Here is a 21,112-nt window from a genome sequence, read left to right on the forward strand (position 1 = left end):
TCTGATTAAAATCAAAAGTTTGGATATTAATACAATAGCGACATATAAACTTCACAGATTGACAGATAAATGGTTAAACTCCAAATCGGTATGTTTGAATTCATATACCATTCAATATTAATGAAGTTATAGGCCGTCAAACGTGCGCAGAAAATCTGTGCGGAGAAATCTAACGTAAAAATCACGATGGACTCTGGACTCGAAGGCGTCAGTCAATATAGCAATAGCCTTCGAGACCAGAAATCCGGACTACCTGCCTCTCTGCCACTCTGGCAAATAATAGCCACTAATCGAAAGAGATTATTAAATTTCCCTCTGCATAATAACTGAACAGCTGAATACACGTATTATTTACAACAATAAATTAGTTGAAAACTAGTTTAAAAGCGAGTTTACAGTCTAAGTAAGATAGCTAAAAACAACTTAAAAACCGTTTGCAATATCAATAAGACTTCATGTGTGATTGTGAGACAATCGTTGGTGATTTGGAACTACAGCATATTTTAACTGTGCTACGCAAGGTTTCATAAAACAAACAATTGTGTGTTCAATTTACCTTGAAATACATCATTACTGAGTACTGTAGATCTATTAATTTTCAATATCACATGTAACACCCGTTAACTGCCGCCATTTTCTGATCTTCGTGTTCTATATCACTTCACGCGCTTTAACTGCGGGGCATACATAAAATTGCGGGTTCTATGCAAGCGTCTAGATGATGTAGAGATGGGTTCTTTACTGACCTGGAGTAGGGGAGACAACTCTATTTTAATTTCAATTTAAGACCGACTTGCGCGTAATTGCTATAGGATGCTTCCAGTATGAAAGTTAACACATTTAAGGCGCACATATTTTGCGGGTTCTTATATAGATCCCATATTAAATATAGGCCCCACAAGAAAGGTCTGAAAACGACGGGCACCCCGCAAATCACGGTATGTATTGATATATATATATATATATATATATATATATATATATATATATATATATATATATATATATATATAAAGTAAAAAAAAATTGTTCGACGAACTTTTTTGTCATGGGGGGTAGTAGCTAATGCCGAGTGTCTGTGGATTAAATGACGTATCATGCTCTCTGCCGGTGTATACTTTCCACTACCATGCACACGAGCTGATATAGTTAGGTCCTCATGCAAACTAAATCACCTGTGTTCTGTCTAAGAAGATACTAGTATTGATATTTCAAAATGTTACTTCGCAAACCTTCGTCTAGATAGCTGTTTATCATATCGTCCAGTAAAAAATATGTTTTAAAATTTGGTTCCAAACTAAACTTTTATCCTAAATAATTATATTTATTACAAAACAGTTTTACCTTTTAAAATCTGATTTGGTTTATGCTTGTGACAATAATGGCGAACCTCTGGTTACAGATGTAACCATAATCGAATTCAAGCGACCGCCCAGGTTCGACTTCAAATCCGGCCAGTGGGTGCGGATAGCGTGCCTGCCCCTGGGCTCCAACGAGTACCACCCTTTTACCTTGACCTCTGCACCCCACGAGGACACCCTCTCGGTCCACATCCGGGCAGTCGGGCCCTGGACTATTGCCCTTCGAAACACGTTTGACCAAGAGTATTCGAAGGATGCGATATACCCGAAGGTAGATCGAAGCCTCGATCGCTTGTTTCCGTTCTCCATTTTGTATCGGTGTTGAAGTTTAAAATATATTTATTTAGTGAAAAATCACATAAACCAAGGGCATTTTTTATATAAATAATAATTCAAACTGTGTTATAAAACAAGCAACAGAAACGTTAAATCCAGCACAGTATTTTGTATAGTACCCGTGTTAATCAGTGCAAATAAAACGAATGAGCTTCGTTTATACGGAACTTAACGGTGATTTATCGTTGAAATACGCTTTAATATTAAATTATTCAATTGTATGTTCTTGTGATTAAATTTGTATTACTAAGTGTTATATATTCGAAGAAAAAAAAAACGCTAACATGAAGACATTCACATCCGACATCGCGCTACATAAGGCAGAGAATAATTTAGTTGCGCGTTTGATTAACACGTTTTTTCGCGAACTTATACGAACGCAAATCAAAACATAAGTTACCGTTAAAATGTGTTTACATGTATAATGTCATCGTATTTTCATAAAAAAAATCATACTCTTGTGTCATATAACAATTATACATATAATAATCTCGTTAAAACAACCGATTGAATACATCCATGCAAAATAGCAACAAGCTAAAGCTGAAGTTTATGCAACGGATTGTCATACGATCGTTTCTGAAGTACCAGTAGGCGTAACCCCATGTCACCCCCTAGCACTGTCTGGACGGCTCGTATGGCGCGGGTCAGCAGGACTGGTACACGTACGACGTGTCCGCGCTGGTAGGGGCCGTTATAGGGGTCACACCGTTTCTGATGTATTAACAGTCTAATACTTATTTCACCCTCTAGCTCTTTCTTGACGGCCCGTATGGCGCGGGTCAGCAGGACTGGTACACGTACGACGTGTCCGTGCTGGTAGGGGCCGGTATAGGGGTCACACCGTACGCTTCCATACTAAAGGACTTCGTGCACATGACCTCCATCAAGAGCACCTACAAGATCAGGTGTCAGAAGGTACGGGGCAGCGTGTGCGTAGTTAGTTTAAACATATTTATTTTAGCTCGATTGCATCGAAAGCCTAAGGCTTTTTGAAACGCTCTCGAGTCCATTTCCTGTGACTATAACCAGTACTTGGTGTATTTGGGGAATATTTAAAGAACGCTCCCTCAGTGGGGATCCAACCCGTGACCTCCCGATCGATATGCGGACACCATATCAATTATACAACGGCGACTTTGTGTGTGTGTAGTAAGCTGTTCTTGAGCGCAACGAGAATTTCCCGTATGGCAATCGGGCGCCTTGTTTGGTTGAGTTATAGCGGATAGTGTAAGATAAAGGAGAAAGTTTCCTGTGAAAATCCATTACCCGTGTACACTGTATCTCGTTTAATGTTTCGTCACACTACTACGCTAACGATTGGGTTTGAGCGAGGAATTGAACCTACGCCAATACGTTCTTGGGCCAGTGCGCCAGAAGCTTGATCACGGACCCTTCAATGGGTGTGTGATTTACGGTAAATTAATGGAGCCTCACTTTGGGTAAAATCGCGTTCCAGATTAGTCTCCCTGTGCACAGACTTATCGGGAGAGACGCTTTTTTCTTTTATGGAATATTTAGTGCAATAGAAGTCTCTGCTGAACGAAAACCCAGTCTTGGCGGAAAAGGTCTGCCCTGATTATCATATGCGGACTGTTCATGCTAATCTTTGATCAATGAATTTCTATATGAAACAAATATTAGATATTACGTTGTTTAATGCAAAGGACTGTGTATAATGTAACGGGAGTACATGTATAGCCATGGGAAGCATGCATCGTATGAGTAGAATATCGTCCTATTGATGCAAAAAGGTACCGTGTACCTTCTGATTTCACTGTCACATGGTACCTGTTTGCACCTAGGAGGGGGGGGGGGGATATTTATGTTGCTTCGCACCGATGCTCATTTGCTTTAACTTATAATAATAAAATAAAGATCTCTGCCCCAGGCGCCATGAACTTGACCTAACCATTATTCATAGAACTGTACATGTTTCAGTTGTATTTCATCTGGGTCACCGGAAGTCAACGTCACTTCGAGTGGCTGCTCGACATCCTGAAGGAAGTGGAGGCGATAGACACGAAGGGAATGGTCTCCATTGACATCTTTATCACGCAGTTCTTCCAAAACTTCGACCTGCGCACCGCCATGTTGGTGGGTACAGTACTTGTTTATACGGTTTGTTCAAACAGCAATCGGATTGTAACAATATAATTATAAACTTATCAATCCCATTCAACTTTTACGCATTATAATAAAATACGAGAAAGCGAAATCGCATACACACACTGTAGCGTTTTCTGTTTCCGTATCATGTCTGACTCCATTTTTGCGTAGTTGGTTGACTCAGCTTTTCACATGAAATGACCTTTACATAACGCCAGAATACCCGAATTAATACACTACCGGCAAATTCAAATTCGTAATTGCTACGGATTGTAAAAACTAGTTTTCTAAAAGTTGTATGCATAAAAAACACGACCGCCTTTACACGTAAATATTTTATAACAAGGGCTGTTTGAAAAAACATGCATGCCCCCATATGGGCTGTCAGTTGTAGCGGCAGCCATTGTGTGAATTCGTTTTTTGTCACTGTGACCTTGATCTTTGACCTAGTGACCTGAAAATCTATAGGGGTCATCTGCCAGTCATGATCAATGTACCTATGAAGTTTCATGATCCTAGACGTAAGTTTTCTTGGTTTATCATCCGGAAACCATATTACGGTTTCGAGTCACTGTGACCTTGACCTTTGACCTAGTGACCTGAAAATCAATAGGGGTCATCTGCCAGTCATGATCAATGTACCTATGCAGTTTCATGATCCTAGGCGTAAGCATTCGTGAGCTATCATCCAGAAACCATTTAACTGTTTCGAGTAACTTTGACCTTGACCTTTGACCTAGTGACCTGAAAATAAATAGGGGTCATCTGCCAGTCATGATTAATGTACCTATGAAGTTTCATGATCCTAGGCGTAAGTATTGTTAAGTTATCATCCGAAAACCATTTTACTACAATACGAGTCACTGTGACCTTGACCTTTGACCTTAAAACCTGAAAATCAATAGAAGTCATCTGCCATTCATGATTAATGTACCTATGAAGTTTCATGAACCTAGGCGTAAGCATTCTTGAGTTATCATCCGGAAACCGTTTTACTATTTCGAGTCACTGTGACCTTGACCTTTGACCTAGTGACCTGAAAATCAATAGGGGTCACCTGCCATTCATGATCAATGCACCTATGAAGTTTCATTATCCTAGGCCTAGGCGTTCTTGAGTTATCATCCGGAAACCATCTGGTGGACGGACCGACCGACAGACCGACGGACCGACATGTGCAAAACAATATACACCCTCTTCTTCGAAGGGGGCATAACAAGGTGATAGTACACGTATATATAATTATTTCCACACCAGTTTTCGCGCACCGAAAAACAAACAAGACGGCCATGATGGCCCTGAATCGCTCACCTGACTCATTAAGATCAGATGAAAACTATGACCTCTATTGTCTACACAATGTTTTTCTATGATTTGACCTAGTGACCTAGTTCCTGACTCTAGATGACCCAAATACAATCCCAATCCAGATTTCATCAAGATAAACATTCTGACCACAGTTCGTAAATATTGGATGAAAACTGTGACCTCTATTGTCAACACAAGGTTTTTCTATTTATTTGACCTAGATTTTTACCCCAGATGACCCAAATACAATCCCACCCAGATTTCATCAAGAATTCTGACAAAATTTCATAAAGGTTGGATGAAAACTGTGATCTCTAATGTCTACACAAGGTTTTTCTATTATTTGACCTAGTGACCTAGTTTTTGACCCCAGATGACCCAAATAAAATCCCAACCCAGATTTCATCAAGATAAACATTCTGACCAAATTTCATAAAGATTGGATGAAAACTGTGACCTGTATTGTCTACAGAAGGTTGTTCTATTATTTGACCTAGTGACCTTGTTTTTGACCCCAGATGACCCAAATACAATCCCAAACCGGATTTCATCAAGATAAACATTTTGACCAAATTTCATCAAGATTGGATGCAAACTGTGACCTCTACTGTCTACACAAACAAATTGTTGACGGACGGACGCACGGACACACGCAGGCACGCACAACGGACGCCGGACATCACACGATCACATAAGCTCACCGTGTCACTTCATGACAGGTGACCTAAAAATATGTGTCGGAGATAAACATGAACAGTTGTGGTTAAAATCCCATAGAAACAAGGGCTGTTTGTAAAACATGCATGCCCCCCTAGTAGTAGTAATAGTAGTTGTAGTAGTAGTAGTAGTAGTAGTAGTAGTAGTAGTAGTAGTAGTAGTAGAAGTAGTAGTAGTAGTAGTAGTAGAAGTAGTAGTAGAAGTAGTAGTAGTAGTAGTAGTAGTAGTAGTAGTAGTAGTAGTGGTAGTAGTAGTAGTAGTAGTAGTAGTGGTAAAAGTAGTAGTAGTAGTGGCAGTAGTAGTAGAAGTAGTAATAGTAGACGTGGTGGTGGTGGTGGTGGTGGTGGTGGTGGTGGTGGTAGTAGTACTAGTAGTAGTAGTACTAGTAGTAGTAGTAGTAGTAGTAGTAGTAGTAGTAGTAGTAGTAGTAGTAGTAGTAGTAGTAGTAGTGGTAGTAGTAGTAGAAGTAGTAGTAGTAGTAGTAGTAGAAGTAGTAGTTGTAGTAGTAGTAGTAGTAGTAGTAGTAGTAGTAGTAGTAGTAGTAGTAGTAGTAGTAGTAGTACTAGTAGTAGTAGTAGTAGTAGCAGTAGCAGTAGCAGTAGCAGCATTACAAGACCAATACTTAAGAATGATCAAATGGGAAAAGGTAACATAGCACCAGCAGTAACTATGGGGCTCATTACAGGTCAGATTTGGAATCTCTGCTGTAAAATGAGATTTTGAATGAAATAAAGGGAGGCAAATCTATAATAAAAAGAACATGCATAAACCGTAGTTGTTTCCCTTGTTTGAACCATGCTAAATCCTTACAAGTTTGGAAAGAATTGGATGAAAAATTTGGACTTTATTGCATAAACACCATTTTCTCAGTTCAAGGGGAGGTAATTCTGTACTTCATGGACCAATAATGCTCATTTTTTGTAGGGTTCGTGTCCTCATTGATATAAAGACACTGTGCAAATTTGGAAAGGATCGGACAAAAAATGTGGAAGATTTTTGAAAGTTTTCACAAAATAGGCAAAAACGAATAAACATGCAAAGTTCAACGAGCTCCTGCGGCCATGTTTTTTGACGAATCAAATTTCTTTGAACAACTTTTTCAGGGGAGCCCTCAAAGGTCATCCCTGTGAAATATTTTGAAAATCTGATGAGCGGTTTCTGACAAGAAGATTTTTTAAGGTTTTTACCATATATGGTCATGGCGGCCATCTTGGTTATGTGATCAAATTTTTTTTAACAATTCTTTTGTCCCATGACCTAGGGATGCTCCACATGAAATTTAGTTGAAATTGGCTCGATGGTTTAGTAGAAGAAGATGTTTACAAATTGTTTACAGACGGACGGACAGACGGACGGACAGACGGACGGACGCCGGACGCTGAGTGATCACAATAGCTCACCTCGAGCTATCGCTCAGGTGAGCTAAAAATTGGTTGGCGCAAAGAAATTTTGGGACAGCGCCAGCCCTGGTAGATAGACCCCACGACACCAGTACATAATATAATCTGCAAATGTGGTCCTTTGGAAGCATAAACTGCATCCAAGAACAAGTCACTGTGACCTTGACCTTTGACCTAGTGACCTCGAAATCAATAGGGGTCATCTGCAAGTCATGATCAATGTACCTTTGAAGTTTCATGATCCTAGGCGTAAGCGTTCTTGAGTTATCATCCGGAAACCATCTGGTGGACGGACGGACCGACCGACCTACCGACATGTGCAAAACAATATATCCCCTCTTCTTCAAAGGGGGGCATAATAATATAATGGTAGACATTAACGATGTACATTTAATGCATGTGAGAAGGGTCATTTATACAGTGCGCTTGTCCTATTAGCGCAGCGTACTCGCGCTTCTCAGCTAGGAGATCAGGGTTCCGCTCTCGTCACATGTGAGTTTGATATGTTGTCATCATACCCGATATATGGTGCTTCCTCTTGGTACTCCGGTTTTCCACCCACAATACAAGACCATAACCCAATCAAAAATCCTTCAATAAACACTAAAATAGTTGAAAATAAAAGCTATACTTAAAATTCGCCCTGCCTTTCCGAAGTCATTAGGTAGGAGTGCTGGAACACAATGTGGGTCATAATAAAATGAAGCCCCTTGTGGTAAATTCCATAATGTACTTCGCAATAAACACGCAATCATTTATTCAGTTCCTATATGGTAAAACAAAGTGACATTATTTTTTCAGTATATCTGCGAGGAGCATTTCCAGAAACTGTCCGGCGGGAAGAGCGTGTTCACCAGCCTGAAAGCCAACACGCACTTCGGTCGCCCCCACCTGAGCAGCATGTTCAAAACCCTGCACCGTACACACCCTACGGTAAGTAAAACACCAAGATTGTCCATCGTAAATATCCTATGGTAAGTAAAACATCCAGGCCCGTGTATAGCGCACACCCAATGGTAAGTGAAACACGAAGACCGGTGTTCGCACAAACCCTATGATAAGTCAAACATCCGAACCGTGTATAGCGCACACCCCATAGTAAGTCAAACACTAAGACCTGTTTTCGCACACACCCTATGATAAGTCTAACACCCGGACCGTGAATAGCGCACACCCCAAAGTAAGTCAAACACTTAGACCGGTTTTCGCACACACCCTATGATAAGTCAAACACATAGACCGTGTATAGCTCACACCCCATGGTAAGTCAAACACTATGACTGTGCATAGCGCACACCTTATATTAAGTCAAACACCAAGACTGTTTATAGCGCACATCCCCTCGGAAAATCAAATTGAAAAAGCATTATCGCTCAGATCCAATGGTAAGTCAAACACCAAGGTCGTGTATCGCACACATCCAACGGTAAGTCATACACCAAGACCGTCACGAATAAAATAATACACGCTTCTTATTTGATAATACTTTATTTAATTTATAGAAATGTACAGCCCAAATACCATCATACATATACACATATATACATAATAATAATGAGCGTATGCATCTTATGTTATCGGATAACACATACAAAATCGTGTAACTATAATCTGATGTACATTAACACATTATTTTTTATGGTAATCTGTTTCAGGTACGTAAAGTGGGTGTGTTTTCATGTGGCCCACCTGGTGTCACTAAAAGCGTCGAACGCGCATGCGTAGAAAGCAGCAGAAGTACAAAAGCCTTGTTCGAACATCATTTTGAAAACTTTTGAGTCTTTAAAATTGAATTAAACGTGTTAAAGGTGACTTTATTAAGACATTTGCTACAAACGGACTTTTGAAAGTTTTACCAGGTTTTGGTTGTGATTATAATCGTATAATGATTAGTAGATTAATACATGTATCGTAATTTTGCGTGAAATTATATACGTGCAGTAGAAATTAAGTGATAACCCGTTTAAGAAAGTATACAGAGTTATGTTGTTGTTTTTCAAAATGATCACATGGTATGTCATAAGAGGAAAAAGGTAATTAATTTAAATATAATATTCTGCCACATTGTTTCGATGTTTTTATGTCACGACGATTTATATGTTAGCCATATGTTGATTGTGCAAATGTTTAATTCAACATATACCAGTTCATATATGCTTATGCCTCATGTAATGTTTTCACGAAACTTTGATTTTAACCATTATAAGCGTAAACTTCATTACGCATGATTCCTTCCCTTAAAATGTTTTTTTCAGAATAAACTTATAGATATGAGCCGCGCTCTGTGAAAAGGGGGTTTAATGCATGTGCGTGGAGTGTCGTCCCATATTAGCATGTGCAGTCCGCATAGGCTCATCAAGGATGTCACTTTCCGCTTTTATGATAATCACGGAGCGTATACCCCATCTAGAGTCCGTGTGATAATTTTCGTTTAAAGGAATTCTCTCATTAGCAAAAAATCTAGTTTAGGCGGTAAGTGTCGTCCCTGATTAGCCTGTGCTGACTGCACAGGCTTATCTGGGACGAAACTTTACGCACATGCTTGAAAAACCTTTTTCATAGAGAATGGATGATATATATTATATGCTCATCATTCAAGCTAGGGTTGTGAACTATTGTTATGTTTTCATTATATACATGTATAGTTTATATACCGCTATCATAGTGCTTATTCAAACTGTTAACCTCATAAATAAAACAGAGAACAGTTATAAATAAGAGTGTTTGTTAAGTTGTTTGTATTGACGGTTTTTAACCAGGTTTTCCGAAGGAAAAAACTGGTTACTAGATTGGCGAATGCGGGCGGGCTGGCTGGCTGGCTGGCTGGCTGGCTGGCTGGCTGGCTGGCTGGCTGGCTGGCTGGCTGGCTGGCTGGCTGGCGGGCTGGCGGGCGGGCGGAACAAGCTTGTCCGGGCCATAACTATGTCGTTCATTGTCAGATTTTAAAATCATTTGGCACATTTGTTCACCATCATTGGACGGTGTGTCGCTCGAAATAATTACGTCGATATCTCCAAGGTCAAGGTCACACTTTGAGTTCAAAGGTCAAAAATGGCCATAAATGAGCTTGTCCTGGCCATAACTATGTCATTCATTGTGAGATTTTAAAATCATTTGGCACATTTGTTCACCATCATGGGGCGGTGTGTCGCACGAAAGAATCACGTCAATATCTCCAATGTCAAGGTCGCCACGACTAAAAATAGATTTTTTTAAAAACAAACTTACAAAGGGGGTTAATTTTGTTTGTTCATTTCAAAAGTTCAGTTTGAGTTTTCTCCCTTTATCAGATTTTTTTTTCACAATGAAAACCTGGTTTTGTGACAATTTTGTCCCTTGTTATTTTGTGCGTACCTGTTTAACCTAGACTTAGACATTTTGGAATGTGATATTAAATGTTTGAAAAAAATCCCGCCTGAATGAATAAATGAATTTTTGCATTCGTTAAAAACACAGTTGTAAATCAGATCTGTTGATTAAATTTGTTTGCGGGTCTGACCTTTAATGGAACCGTTAAATATGCAGGTTCGAACTTAACTAACCTTAGTTGAACGAAAACGATTAAAAAACGCTGAAGAAAGTATTTAAAAAATTAAATCCCACCTTTTGCTAGAATATTAATTGCACCTTACAACCATAAGAAACAGAGCGGATAAAGACGTAGTTTGAAAAAAAGTGGAAAATTATATAATGTATATGATTATTTGCTGAACATTAACACCAATGTCACAAGAATAGCTGTTCTAGAGTTTTCTCTGTTAGTCGTTTCCCTGAACTTTAGTCTCAAGGGGTAGGTTGACCCGGTCAATAGCTGTTCAACCGTGAGATTCCACCCATGACCCACCATCGTTGTTTAAAAGGTCTGGATTTTATTAAGAAATTCAGAAACGTTATACTGCAATAGTATGAGTGCAGGGCGTGTGAATCTGTCAGTTGAGATAGGTTAAAATTGTGCAATCGACCATAATGATCAGACAAAAAATAGCCATCAGAATGTTTGATCTCGGAACATCGTGGCTGCAAAGAGTGTGTGGATTTTATGGGTGCAGCTTGGAGATTTTAACCCATTTATGCCTAATGGACTCTCCCATCCTTCTAAATTTTATCAATTTATTTCCAAAATTAGGGATGTCTAGTATATGTGTTTCTATATTAAGAATATTTCTTACAGAAATTCCTTTAAGCAAACAGCGCATACCCTGATGAGACGCTACATCATGCGGCGTCTCATCTGGGTGTACGCTGTTTGCCAAGGCCTTTTTTCTAGACGCTAGGCATAAATGGGTTTAAGTAAGGTATGTTATTACAACGATATCTTTAGCAATTCAGAAATGTATGTTTGTGTAGTGATCACCGATTTATAAAACATTAAAATAATGATGTTTAACGTAATAAGAGTTATAAGCGTTACACACAATCTTGATTAATGTCAATAGTATTTAACGAACCACAATTATATATGACTACTAAAGAAGATAAAGAATATTAAACATTAATTAGGAATGATCTGCACTGATGTTATTATATCTTTCTAGATTATATTTATGGTGAGATTGAGGCAGATTGAAGTTGATTTATAGATTTAAACAAAGTGATTGAAGATCCACTGAACTATTTTAGTTTTTAGTTTAAACCTATTTATTTTAGCTCGATTGCATCGAAAGCCTAGGGCTTATATAGACGCTCTCGAGTCCGTTTCCTGGGCCTAGAACTAGTACTTGGTGTCTTTGGGGGCGATCTACAGAACGCTCCCACGGTGGGGATCGGACCCGTGACCTCCCGGTCGCTAGGCGGACACCATATCCATGACACCACGGCGACCTTAAACTATTTTGAAGCAGATTGAAGTTGATTTCACATATTTATTTACAAAGTGATTGAAGCATGATTGACATAATTTGAAGGAGATTGATGTTGGTTAAGTGAAGTGTAGTAAAGCTGGATGAAGCTTGGTTAAATTAAGTGGATAATTTTATGTAACCATATTGTGTGATTCGAGTACAAAGGCAAGTGAAACCGAGAGGTTGGTTCAACGAATATTGCGAGCAACAAATAAATTAAGGAACGCAAAATTTAGAATAATTCATAAAGAGCGAATTAAGTATAAATAAGACTCGGAGTGATGAATGTTATACGATGCTGAAGTTAGGATCTGACGTACGGCGTTGAACTCAGAAGATGAATTAAGTATGTCCGAAACAAACTTAACAAGCAGAACAATTCTGATGATCCGCTGTATAAGGTTCGCCTTTACAAGAAGACGCGGTGGCAAATGCATATATGCAACAGGCTTTATATACAGCCACAAAATTGAAAACAAGAGATCTCATTTTTTCTGTACCGTCGCCACCTGATTTTTCTGGGACACCTCTTTGGTATGAGGTTAACAATACGACGCATAAATTGTATTGTAAAAAAATGAGAGACAGGAAGAGCGGATACCGACAACATTCCAAAATTAGGAATTTGCAATTGGTCAGAAAAACATCATACCCCCTCTTCTTCGAAGGGGGGGGGGGGCATACAAAAGGTACAATAAAGATCAAAAACATTATTAAAGTGTTGTGTTATAAGTATAAGCAATGTTGGGAGTAAATGAAATACATTCCGAACATGAATTCTACTACAACAATTGAAATCCTCGCTGCATTGAATTGCCCTGCAAACCGGATAATTATACCAGTGACGAACTAAAAAATATAAGTGTGTGCGAAATGAAAGGACTTAATGCAGACAATGCAAAATCAGGATAAAGGGCGGTGCGTGACAAATCAAAGAACTAAAAGCCTTTAAAGTACAAATGGACGGAACGATCAAACAAATAGATATATAACAATTTAAGCATGCAAAAATCATTAAAGTAAATCACCAGCAGTTAGTGATTTACGTGTGAAAAATATTACATTTGAAATTCGTGTTTGTGTCTTACAGAAAAACTACTTCAATTAACAATAGCAAATTTACAGTATAAACAGCCTTGAAAAAGAAATAAATTCTGCCAAGGATATCATTAATTAAGACTTAGAAAGTGTGGATATAATCAAAACCAAAAATGAAGTGAACACGTGTGTTCAGATGTTAGAAAATTATAGTGATAAGGTCGAAATACAGTGTGAAAAGTTCATTTCGGCATTAGGTGACAGTGGGGACGATGAAAAAGAAATTGACAAGGTCATGGACGAGGATAGGTCTTTATGTGACAGAGCTACTAGATACGTTAGCTTGATGGAACAGTTAAGCATGAACATTGTTTCTCAATTAGCAAGTAAAAAAGATACAGAAAAAAAGGTACTTCCTGCACAAGAGGAGCTGAAGACCTTCATTTTGGAGCAGAGTCTCCATCAAAGAGAGTTCACCGAACGTCAAAGTGCACAGCAACATGAATTCATGGAGTATATGATGAAAAGACATCAAAAGGTAGCTGACGTTCCCATCGAATCACGTTCGACGTCAGTTAAATTACCCAAACTTGAACTGAAATCATTCTTCGGCGACAAAGCAAACTGGCCGGAGTGCTGGGATAGTCTTGAGTGACCTATCAACAAAAATGCAAGTCTGTCCGATATAGAAACATTTAGTTATCTACAGAGCAAGCTCCGCGGAGAAGCAAAAAGGACAATATCAGGACTTTGGTTGTGTAATGACAACTATCGAATAGCTGTCGACATACTGAAGGAGCGCTTCGGAAAGAAACATGACATTATCGACATTCATAATTCGGAAATGATGAAAATTGCACAACCCCAAAATAACGTATATAGTTTGCAACAGTTTTTGAATCGGTCAGTTCTTTTCTCGCATACTGTTAACATGCACTTTATAAATTGCAATCATGGGTGATGTTCAATGCGATACATGTGGTAAAAATATTCAAATAAAAGGAATCTTTCTCGACATATCAAGGAAAAGCATGGAGAAACGTTATTATACTTTAAATGTGTTGTTGAAGAATGCACATCGAAATTTATTCGACGAAGTTATGTCACTAAACATGTAATGCACAAACATGGATTTGACAAGAAACTAGCAAAGGAAAGTGTTAAACAACTTATCATAAACGCCGAGACGGAAAATCACACCCCAGCGAGAGTTCATCAGCCAACCATTACAGTTGAGAAGGAAGATGTTCAGCAACATCGCATTCCTCTCACTGAAAGCTGTATATGTTCGGATATTTCGGAAGACGAAATCGATTTTGATAATTGGTTGGACAGTGTTATCGTTGGGGAACCCCCCCCCCCCCCCCCCGGGCCGCATGTCGTCGGCATGAGTAGCACATCGTCCACGGCGTCGCATGGTGAGGAACAGGGCATTTCAGCGTCGCCATCACCATCTTCGTCGTTGCATGCAGATGAGGGTCTGTTGTTTTACGAGCCGACCTTGTACGAGGTCTATCAACTGGCGGAAGCACAGACATCATCTGAACCGTGCTTTGATTTAGTGCCTTTCAACATGATTGAACCCGAGGAAGCAACAGGCGATAATGATATACCGCAGTTTAGCGGAAATGAGGAGACTGTTGTGGAATTGATTAACGTTACGTTCAAAATAAAGACTACATTTCAAGACAATCAAGTAATAAATGTTGAAAAAAACAGCCTCCTTCACCTACACTGATAGATTCGATCTTAAGTGCACAAATCCAAGAGACGTATTTGCACACATGCAGAATATGTTCGAGGAGTACGCGAACGAGTGGAATTAAAATAAAAACATAACTTAATAATGAAATATTAAGTTAATATTTAATTATTTCATGAAATGACATTTCTTGTTATTTTATCATTTGATATGAGATTAATATCACCATTTATTGTGGCCCTAGGTTATTCATTTCATAATGATATATATTAATAATTGGGAAATAGATTTTAGTCTTATTTTGATTTATAAAATGTTTTTGTGTCTCCTTGGTCGGGAGTGTCGCGAAGTACGCGAGTTAACTATATATATATATATATATATATATATATATATATATATATATATATATATATATATATATATATATATATATATATATATATATATATATATATATATATGTATGTGTACAATATTCCCGTCGATAGGGCGATGCTGATCAACGGGCAATATGAGCCGTCGGAACCGCCAGAGACGCCAGAGCCGTCGGAGCCGACAGAGTTTGAAGGAACAAGTACCACGTGACTATTCACTATATAAAGGAGATACTGAGTACGGATTGTGACCAGTTAAGAACCAGTGAAGAACAGTGAAGTTATTGCATTTATTTAAAATTTACATCATGTTAATTTGTTAACGGAATATTAAAAAATATTAAACTAACTAAACTATTAAAATGAATTGTTTCTTATTTGGAAATAAATAAGTTTCTCCAATGTGGTGATACAAAAAATTACAGTCCACAAAAAAAAGAATTAATCACCACAATGACTCGTGGACTGGACTCGTGGACTGGACTGCAACACATCTTTGTAAACAATGTTGCCTTATTGAAACTTATAAACAAAGTTATTATTTTTCCCCTATTGGTCTTTGATCAGAGGGGATTGTTTTAAGGTTTACCATCTGTGTGTGGTGGATGTTTGGATGCATTTGTCTGTGTGTCCGTAACCTTTTTTGTTATTTCTACTCCTCAGTAACTATTAATTAGATTTATACCAAAATACAACAGAATGGTTTTTATTGGATCTTTTTGACAACTTTATGGCCCTACTTTTGACAATATATAATAAAGAGGGATCGAATCTCATTAGATCTATCGCTACTCTTCAGAAATAACTTACAAAATTTGTGATTTTAATTCCGGTTGGACATTTTTTGATGAGTTATGGCCCTTTCCTACTTTTTACTTTACTTGTATCTGGTCCGGGACTTAAACCCCGGAACACACAACAAAATGCAGACTTAAAAAAGCTAAAAAGCATGTGGATGATAAAGACGAGTTGAAAGTTTTAATGGGCAAGATTTCATCTGAAAAATCAAACATAGGAAATCCTTTCATTTATGAACTATGCACAGAGCCGTAGTTGATAATTTTCATGGCTAACGAAACACAGTTAAAAGAACTTGAAGTATTTTGCACGAATCCAACAAATGTTTGCATTCTCGGGGTTGACCCAACTTTTATTATTGGTAACTACATGGTTACCCTTACCTCGTACCGACATCTTAAGGTAAAAAATAAAACAGGAATTCCGCCAGTCATGCTGGGATCCGTATTAATTCACCAAAGAAAACTTCAAAGTTCCTATTTTGTACTGTCATCAAAAATGGTAAACAATAAAGCCACTTTGTCTGGACTATTAGCATTTGGTACAGATGGAGAAGTCAGCTTACAGCGCGCATTAAACAGAATCTTTCCAAATGCTATACACTTACTATGTGATTTACATATGCGCGATAATGTAAAATCACAACTGTCCAAGCTAAGAATAACTAAGGCAACACATGCAGAATATATGCCAGACATCTTCGGTAAAGACTTTGAAAATGAAAGAAAATGGGTGTGGTGGATTGTCTATCAAATGAAGAATTTGATGAAAGATTGTGTTCATAAAAAGACACATGGATAAAAAGACACAAATTGACAGGAATACTATATCTACTTCTTAGAGGAGAAATCAATTCTCATTAAAAACCACATGACTGCAGAAATACGAGCAATGTCTGGTCTGGGGTATCCACCTGTAAGTAATACCCAGAATTCCAATGAAGCATCGAATGCTGCCTTTAAGCATGGATTGTGACATTGACAGAATGTGTAGAACGAGTGAAATCATTCATTATGAAACAACAAGTACAAATAAACTTGTCCATAATTTTTTGTGGAGATCACGAAGTGTTGCAAGAATACAGCTCACTTAAAGTACCGAAAGTGCGATTTAATCTATGAGACCAAGCAGTAAAGCAGCAGAAACAAGAGGGCCACGGGCCCTAAGGCGCTCACCTGAGACCCAAAGGAACTAAACTATTCTGGGAAGGTGGAGTTCAAAATAATAAAAGTACTTCATACAGACGGGCGTACATACTTAACTTGCGCTTTATATTTCGATTACTAGTATTTAGTGAAAAATCTTCAAACGAGGACGAGTGCTGAGCAGACAGGCGGTAGTTCAGACTTAGTGTGCTCTTTTATTAAAATACGTGTTCACTGTTTTTCCATTCAAGGTTATATAGAACAATGATACTCTGATTTTCAAGTAATACTGCATTTCACATATCATACATGACGTATGTATATAAAATTAATTAGAATAATGGTATTTCTGACTTTCACATAATACTGTATTTCACATATCATCCATGTAGGCCTACGTGACTTTTGTATATCAATCTGTATTTATGATTTTAAATGAAATTTCATACTTCATTTAAGAGTTAATTTTTGTTAATTATTCACATTTGTAAGTGTTGTTTGTAAACAATTCCTCTACGCTTCTACTCTTTATTTACAACCAATGCGAAACTAAAATGCATTTTAATTGTGAAATTTATTCTCAAATACAATCTGCATTTAATATCATAAGTATCGCAAATAATTGGTTTTAAGTACATTTTCTCTATCTCTTTAATTCTCGAACAAAGTATATCTGTGATATGATATGTGTACATGTAGACAAGAGAGTTTTTTGTCAATAAATGTTCAACAGTAAAGTTGGAGAATATTTAAATCTATTTTTATTGATCAATATAATTGAATTTTGACAACAGTTGTTGCCTAAGCTTTAGAGGATATTTTTACGTACATATCTTTACTTTTTCTTCTTGATATTCATAATATACACTGGGACGTTGTGATAGTTATAAGTTAAATAATAGCCATATTGAGTAAGTTCAATCAGGCATCACTGTACTTAAAGCTAAGAAATATGAAATATCACGCCCATTAAATTTATATATATATATATTGTATAAACCTTTCTTGGAAATATATAAGTACATTATTTTGCTATTTCAAGAGCTTGCTTCAATGTTGTAATCTGTTCTTTTTATGCAGTCAGCATGCTGATTTTTATATGAAAATAAATGCCAGACAGATGTATTTATGTGTTTATCTCTATATTGATACCACTGTATAGTAATTGCTGTTCCATGCTGTTCACTGCAAAGGGCTTTTAACAAGGGGATAGGCATCAAGCAACTGTCAGAGATAACGAGGTACCTGCTGTAACTAATGGTTATTTCATTGGTCTGCAGTCATTAAATTACGCGCAACAAAATGTGTGAAAAGTGGCCAGCACAGGAATTTGGGGCCTGACTCTAAACTGTTATATAAATATGTATACAGTTGTTTCTCCCCTAAGTATTTTTCCGTGAAATCAATATTACTATTTAAAATTTTGAGAATATTTAATAAAGGGTTTTCAGATGGAAAAAATACGTTTGTTGCACTTCATCCCCAACCAATCATCAACATAATAATCCTCTGTTATTATGGCCATGTTTTTCAAATGTTCACGACTATTTTCAAACTCGTCCGAGGTATCCACATAACCAATGTTTTGACCCAATTTCATGATCATTAGGCAAAAAATGTGACTTCTAGAGTGTTCACAAGCTTTTTTACTATATAAATATAAGGAAAAGACCCCCCCCCTGGCAGCCGTGTTTTTTTTACCAATCTGAACCATTTTCAAACTCAACCGTCGTATCCAGGAAACAAATGTTCTGACCAAATTTCATGAAGATTGGACCAAAAATGTGACGTCTAATGTTCAAATGTTTTCACTATATACATATAGAGAAAACTGCCCCGCCCCCTGGCGGCCATGTTTTTTCACTGATCTGGACCGTTTTCAAACACATCCGAGGTATCAATAAAACCAATGTTTTGACCAAGTTTCATGATGATTGGGCAAAAACTGTGACTTCTAGAGTGTTCACACGGTTTCTTTAAAGCCATATAAGGAATACTGCCCCGCCCCCTGGTGGCCATGTTTTTCAACGGACAATTGTTGAACTCAACCAACATATCATTAAGACAAACATTTTGGCAAAATTTACATGAAGATTGGGCATCAAATGTGATGTGTATTCTACAGTGTTCACAAGGTTTTTCTATTTTTTTACCTAGTGACCTAGTTTTTGACCCAGCATGACCCAGTTTCGAACTCAGTCGAGGTATCATCGGGACAAATGTTCTGACCATGTTTCATGAAGATCGCATAGGAAATGTGGCCTCTAGAGTGTTCACAAGGTAAAATGTTGACGACGCACGACGGAAGGACGACGGACAAAAGGCGATCCCAAAAGGTCACCATGAGCACGTTGTGCTCAGGTGAGCATATAAAAAGAAGTCATTGAAGAAGAGGTTCACCATAAACAGCAGCAAGCAGATTCACGACAATCATCAAAATCGTCAACAAGCATCATTCAAAAATCCATGTCAATCGAAATATCTCAGTCCGGGATAACAACAATACTTTTCGAAATAGTGCAGAAAATATATGACAACGCATCCAAAATATTACAAATTGAAAGATCTATTGTATATGCTCCAGGCGGTGATGACAACCAGTACTTTGTAGTGAGTTTATCAAACCCCACTTCGCCACATGGAGTGACAAGTGTACAGTCAAATGGAAATTTAATGTGTGATGAAAAGTGTTTAAGATGGAAAACCTACAAAATATGCGCTCACATCCTTGTTGTGGCGGACAGTAAACCTGGGCTACTCCAAAGATTGCTCACATGACATAAAGGAATTAATTAACCTAGTATGAACCTTATGACAATGGCTACCCATACTTAACCAGTTAGAAGAGGTAATAAAGCTACAAAGAGTACTTCAAGACGCAAGGACATTTAATGTGTATCCATACTTTTATGTATTGACATCTGTTTGTATGTTTATGTACATTTTGAAAATAAAATATTGTAAGTGTCAGTGGTTGCTTTACTTTCAAAACTAATTATAATGGTCTTACAAATGTCAATGAAACCCTCATTATAAATATTCAGTTTATTATAAATACTAATGCAGCAAATAAATAACATTGAATATTACCATAAATGATACTGTTGTTTTTTTTAGTTTGGCAAAACTAAAGTTACTAATTTCCAAAAACAAAAGTACTTTGAAACATATTAGTCAATTGACAAAAAAAGCATTTAAAAATACATCCATTTGTAACATCAGTCCAACTCCAAGAGTCCAGCCCATGAGTCCAGTTCACGAGTCCAGTCCACGAGTCCAGTCCAAGAGTCCAGTTCACGAGTCCAGTCAATGAGTGCAGTCCAGGTTTGTTTAGACTGCCCCCTGGACTACCAATCTCTGTCTTTAAACCAGGTCATTCTCAGCAGAGAGCTTCAGGGCATTTCGGGTCAAACCGGGGGAAATGTGTAACTCTATCCATAACCAAAAGCTGATAGCAATGACAGGGCACGTAGAGGCAATGACTCTGGCGAATGGCATTTTAGGTTAATTAGGGACTTATCTTGTGTTTATTATATGGAGAACCACAAGTTGATTAACTGTGACAAATTCAAAGCTCTTGAATATGATGCAAGGTTATGTGTTGTTAGAAAGATCCGATTGTGTGACAATTGTCTAAATTCAAGCAAGTGCTGCTGAAAGAGTCGCTGTTGCGAGGTAAAGACTGTAGACAGAGACCTCGTACTTGGCTGCGTAGATCCTTCGCTGATGTAGGTCGGTGTGCAGACGATAGCTCATTGTATAGCAATTGTTGTACAAAATCAGATGCCTTCAAAGTAAGTTTACGAATTGTCCTTGTTGTTGTGAAATATGGTTCCGGACAGACGGAAACATATGCCTTGTTAAATGAAGGCAGCGATATCACGTTGTGTTGTGTAGTGTAATAAGAAAATGAAACGCTTAAGGTACTATGCGCGATTTCACCCTAGCAACTGTTAATCAGTCTACCCAGCGCATATCTG

General features: G+C 37.8%; 2 protein-coding genes across 4 annotated transcripts in view; one reads left to right on the top strand and one right to left on the bottom strand.

Moving 5' to 3' along the window:
- Window positions 1–875, bottom strand: part of LOC127840995 (uncharacterized) — a 47,193-nt gene extending 46,318 nt beyond the window's left edge. For 2 of the 3 annotated variants that reach the window (XR_008030664.1, XM_052369474.1), the window contains exon 1: window positions 557–874. Coding sequence is in view for 2 of the 3 variants with exons in the window: in XM_052369474.1 (XP_052225434.1) it covers window positions 557–571 (15 nt within the window). In the remaining variant the exon portion in view is untranslated. Of the gene's footprint in view, window positions 1–556 lie in introns of all 3 variants that reach the window. The other variant, XM_052369475.1, reaches the window with a different exon arrangement.
- Window positions 730–9,949, top strand: LOC127840414 (dual oxidase 2-like). Its single transcript, XM_052368829.1, has 6 exons — window positions 730–751; window positions 1,403–1,632; window positions 2,451–2,615; window positions 3,639–3,794; window positions 8,033–8,164; window positions 8,887–9,949. The coding sequence occupies exons 1-6, from the start codon at window positions 730–732 to the stop codon at window positions 9,007–9,009; spliced, it is 828 nt and encodes a 275-aa protein (XP_052224789.1). The 3' UTR covers window positions 9,010–9,949.
- The last annotated feature ends 11,163 nt before the right edge of the window (window positions 9,950–21,112 follow it).

Source organism: Dreissena polymorpha, chromosome 8 (assembly GCF_020536995.1).
Source record: "Dreissena polymorpha isolate Duluth1 chromosome 8, UMN_Dpol_1.0, whole genome shotgun sequence".
NCBI classification, from domain to species: Eukaryota; Metazoa; Mollusca; class Bivalvia; order Myida; family Dreissenidae; genus Dreissena; species Dreissena polymorpha.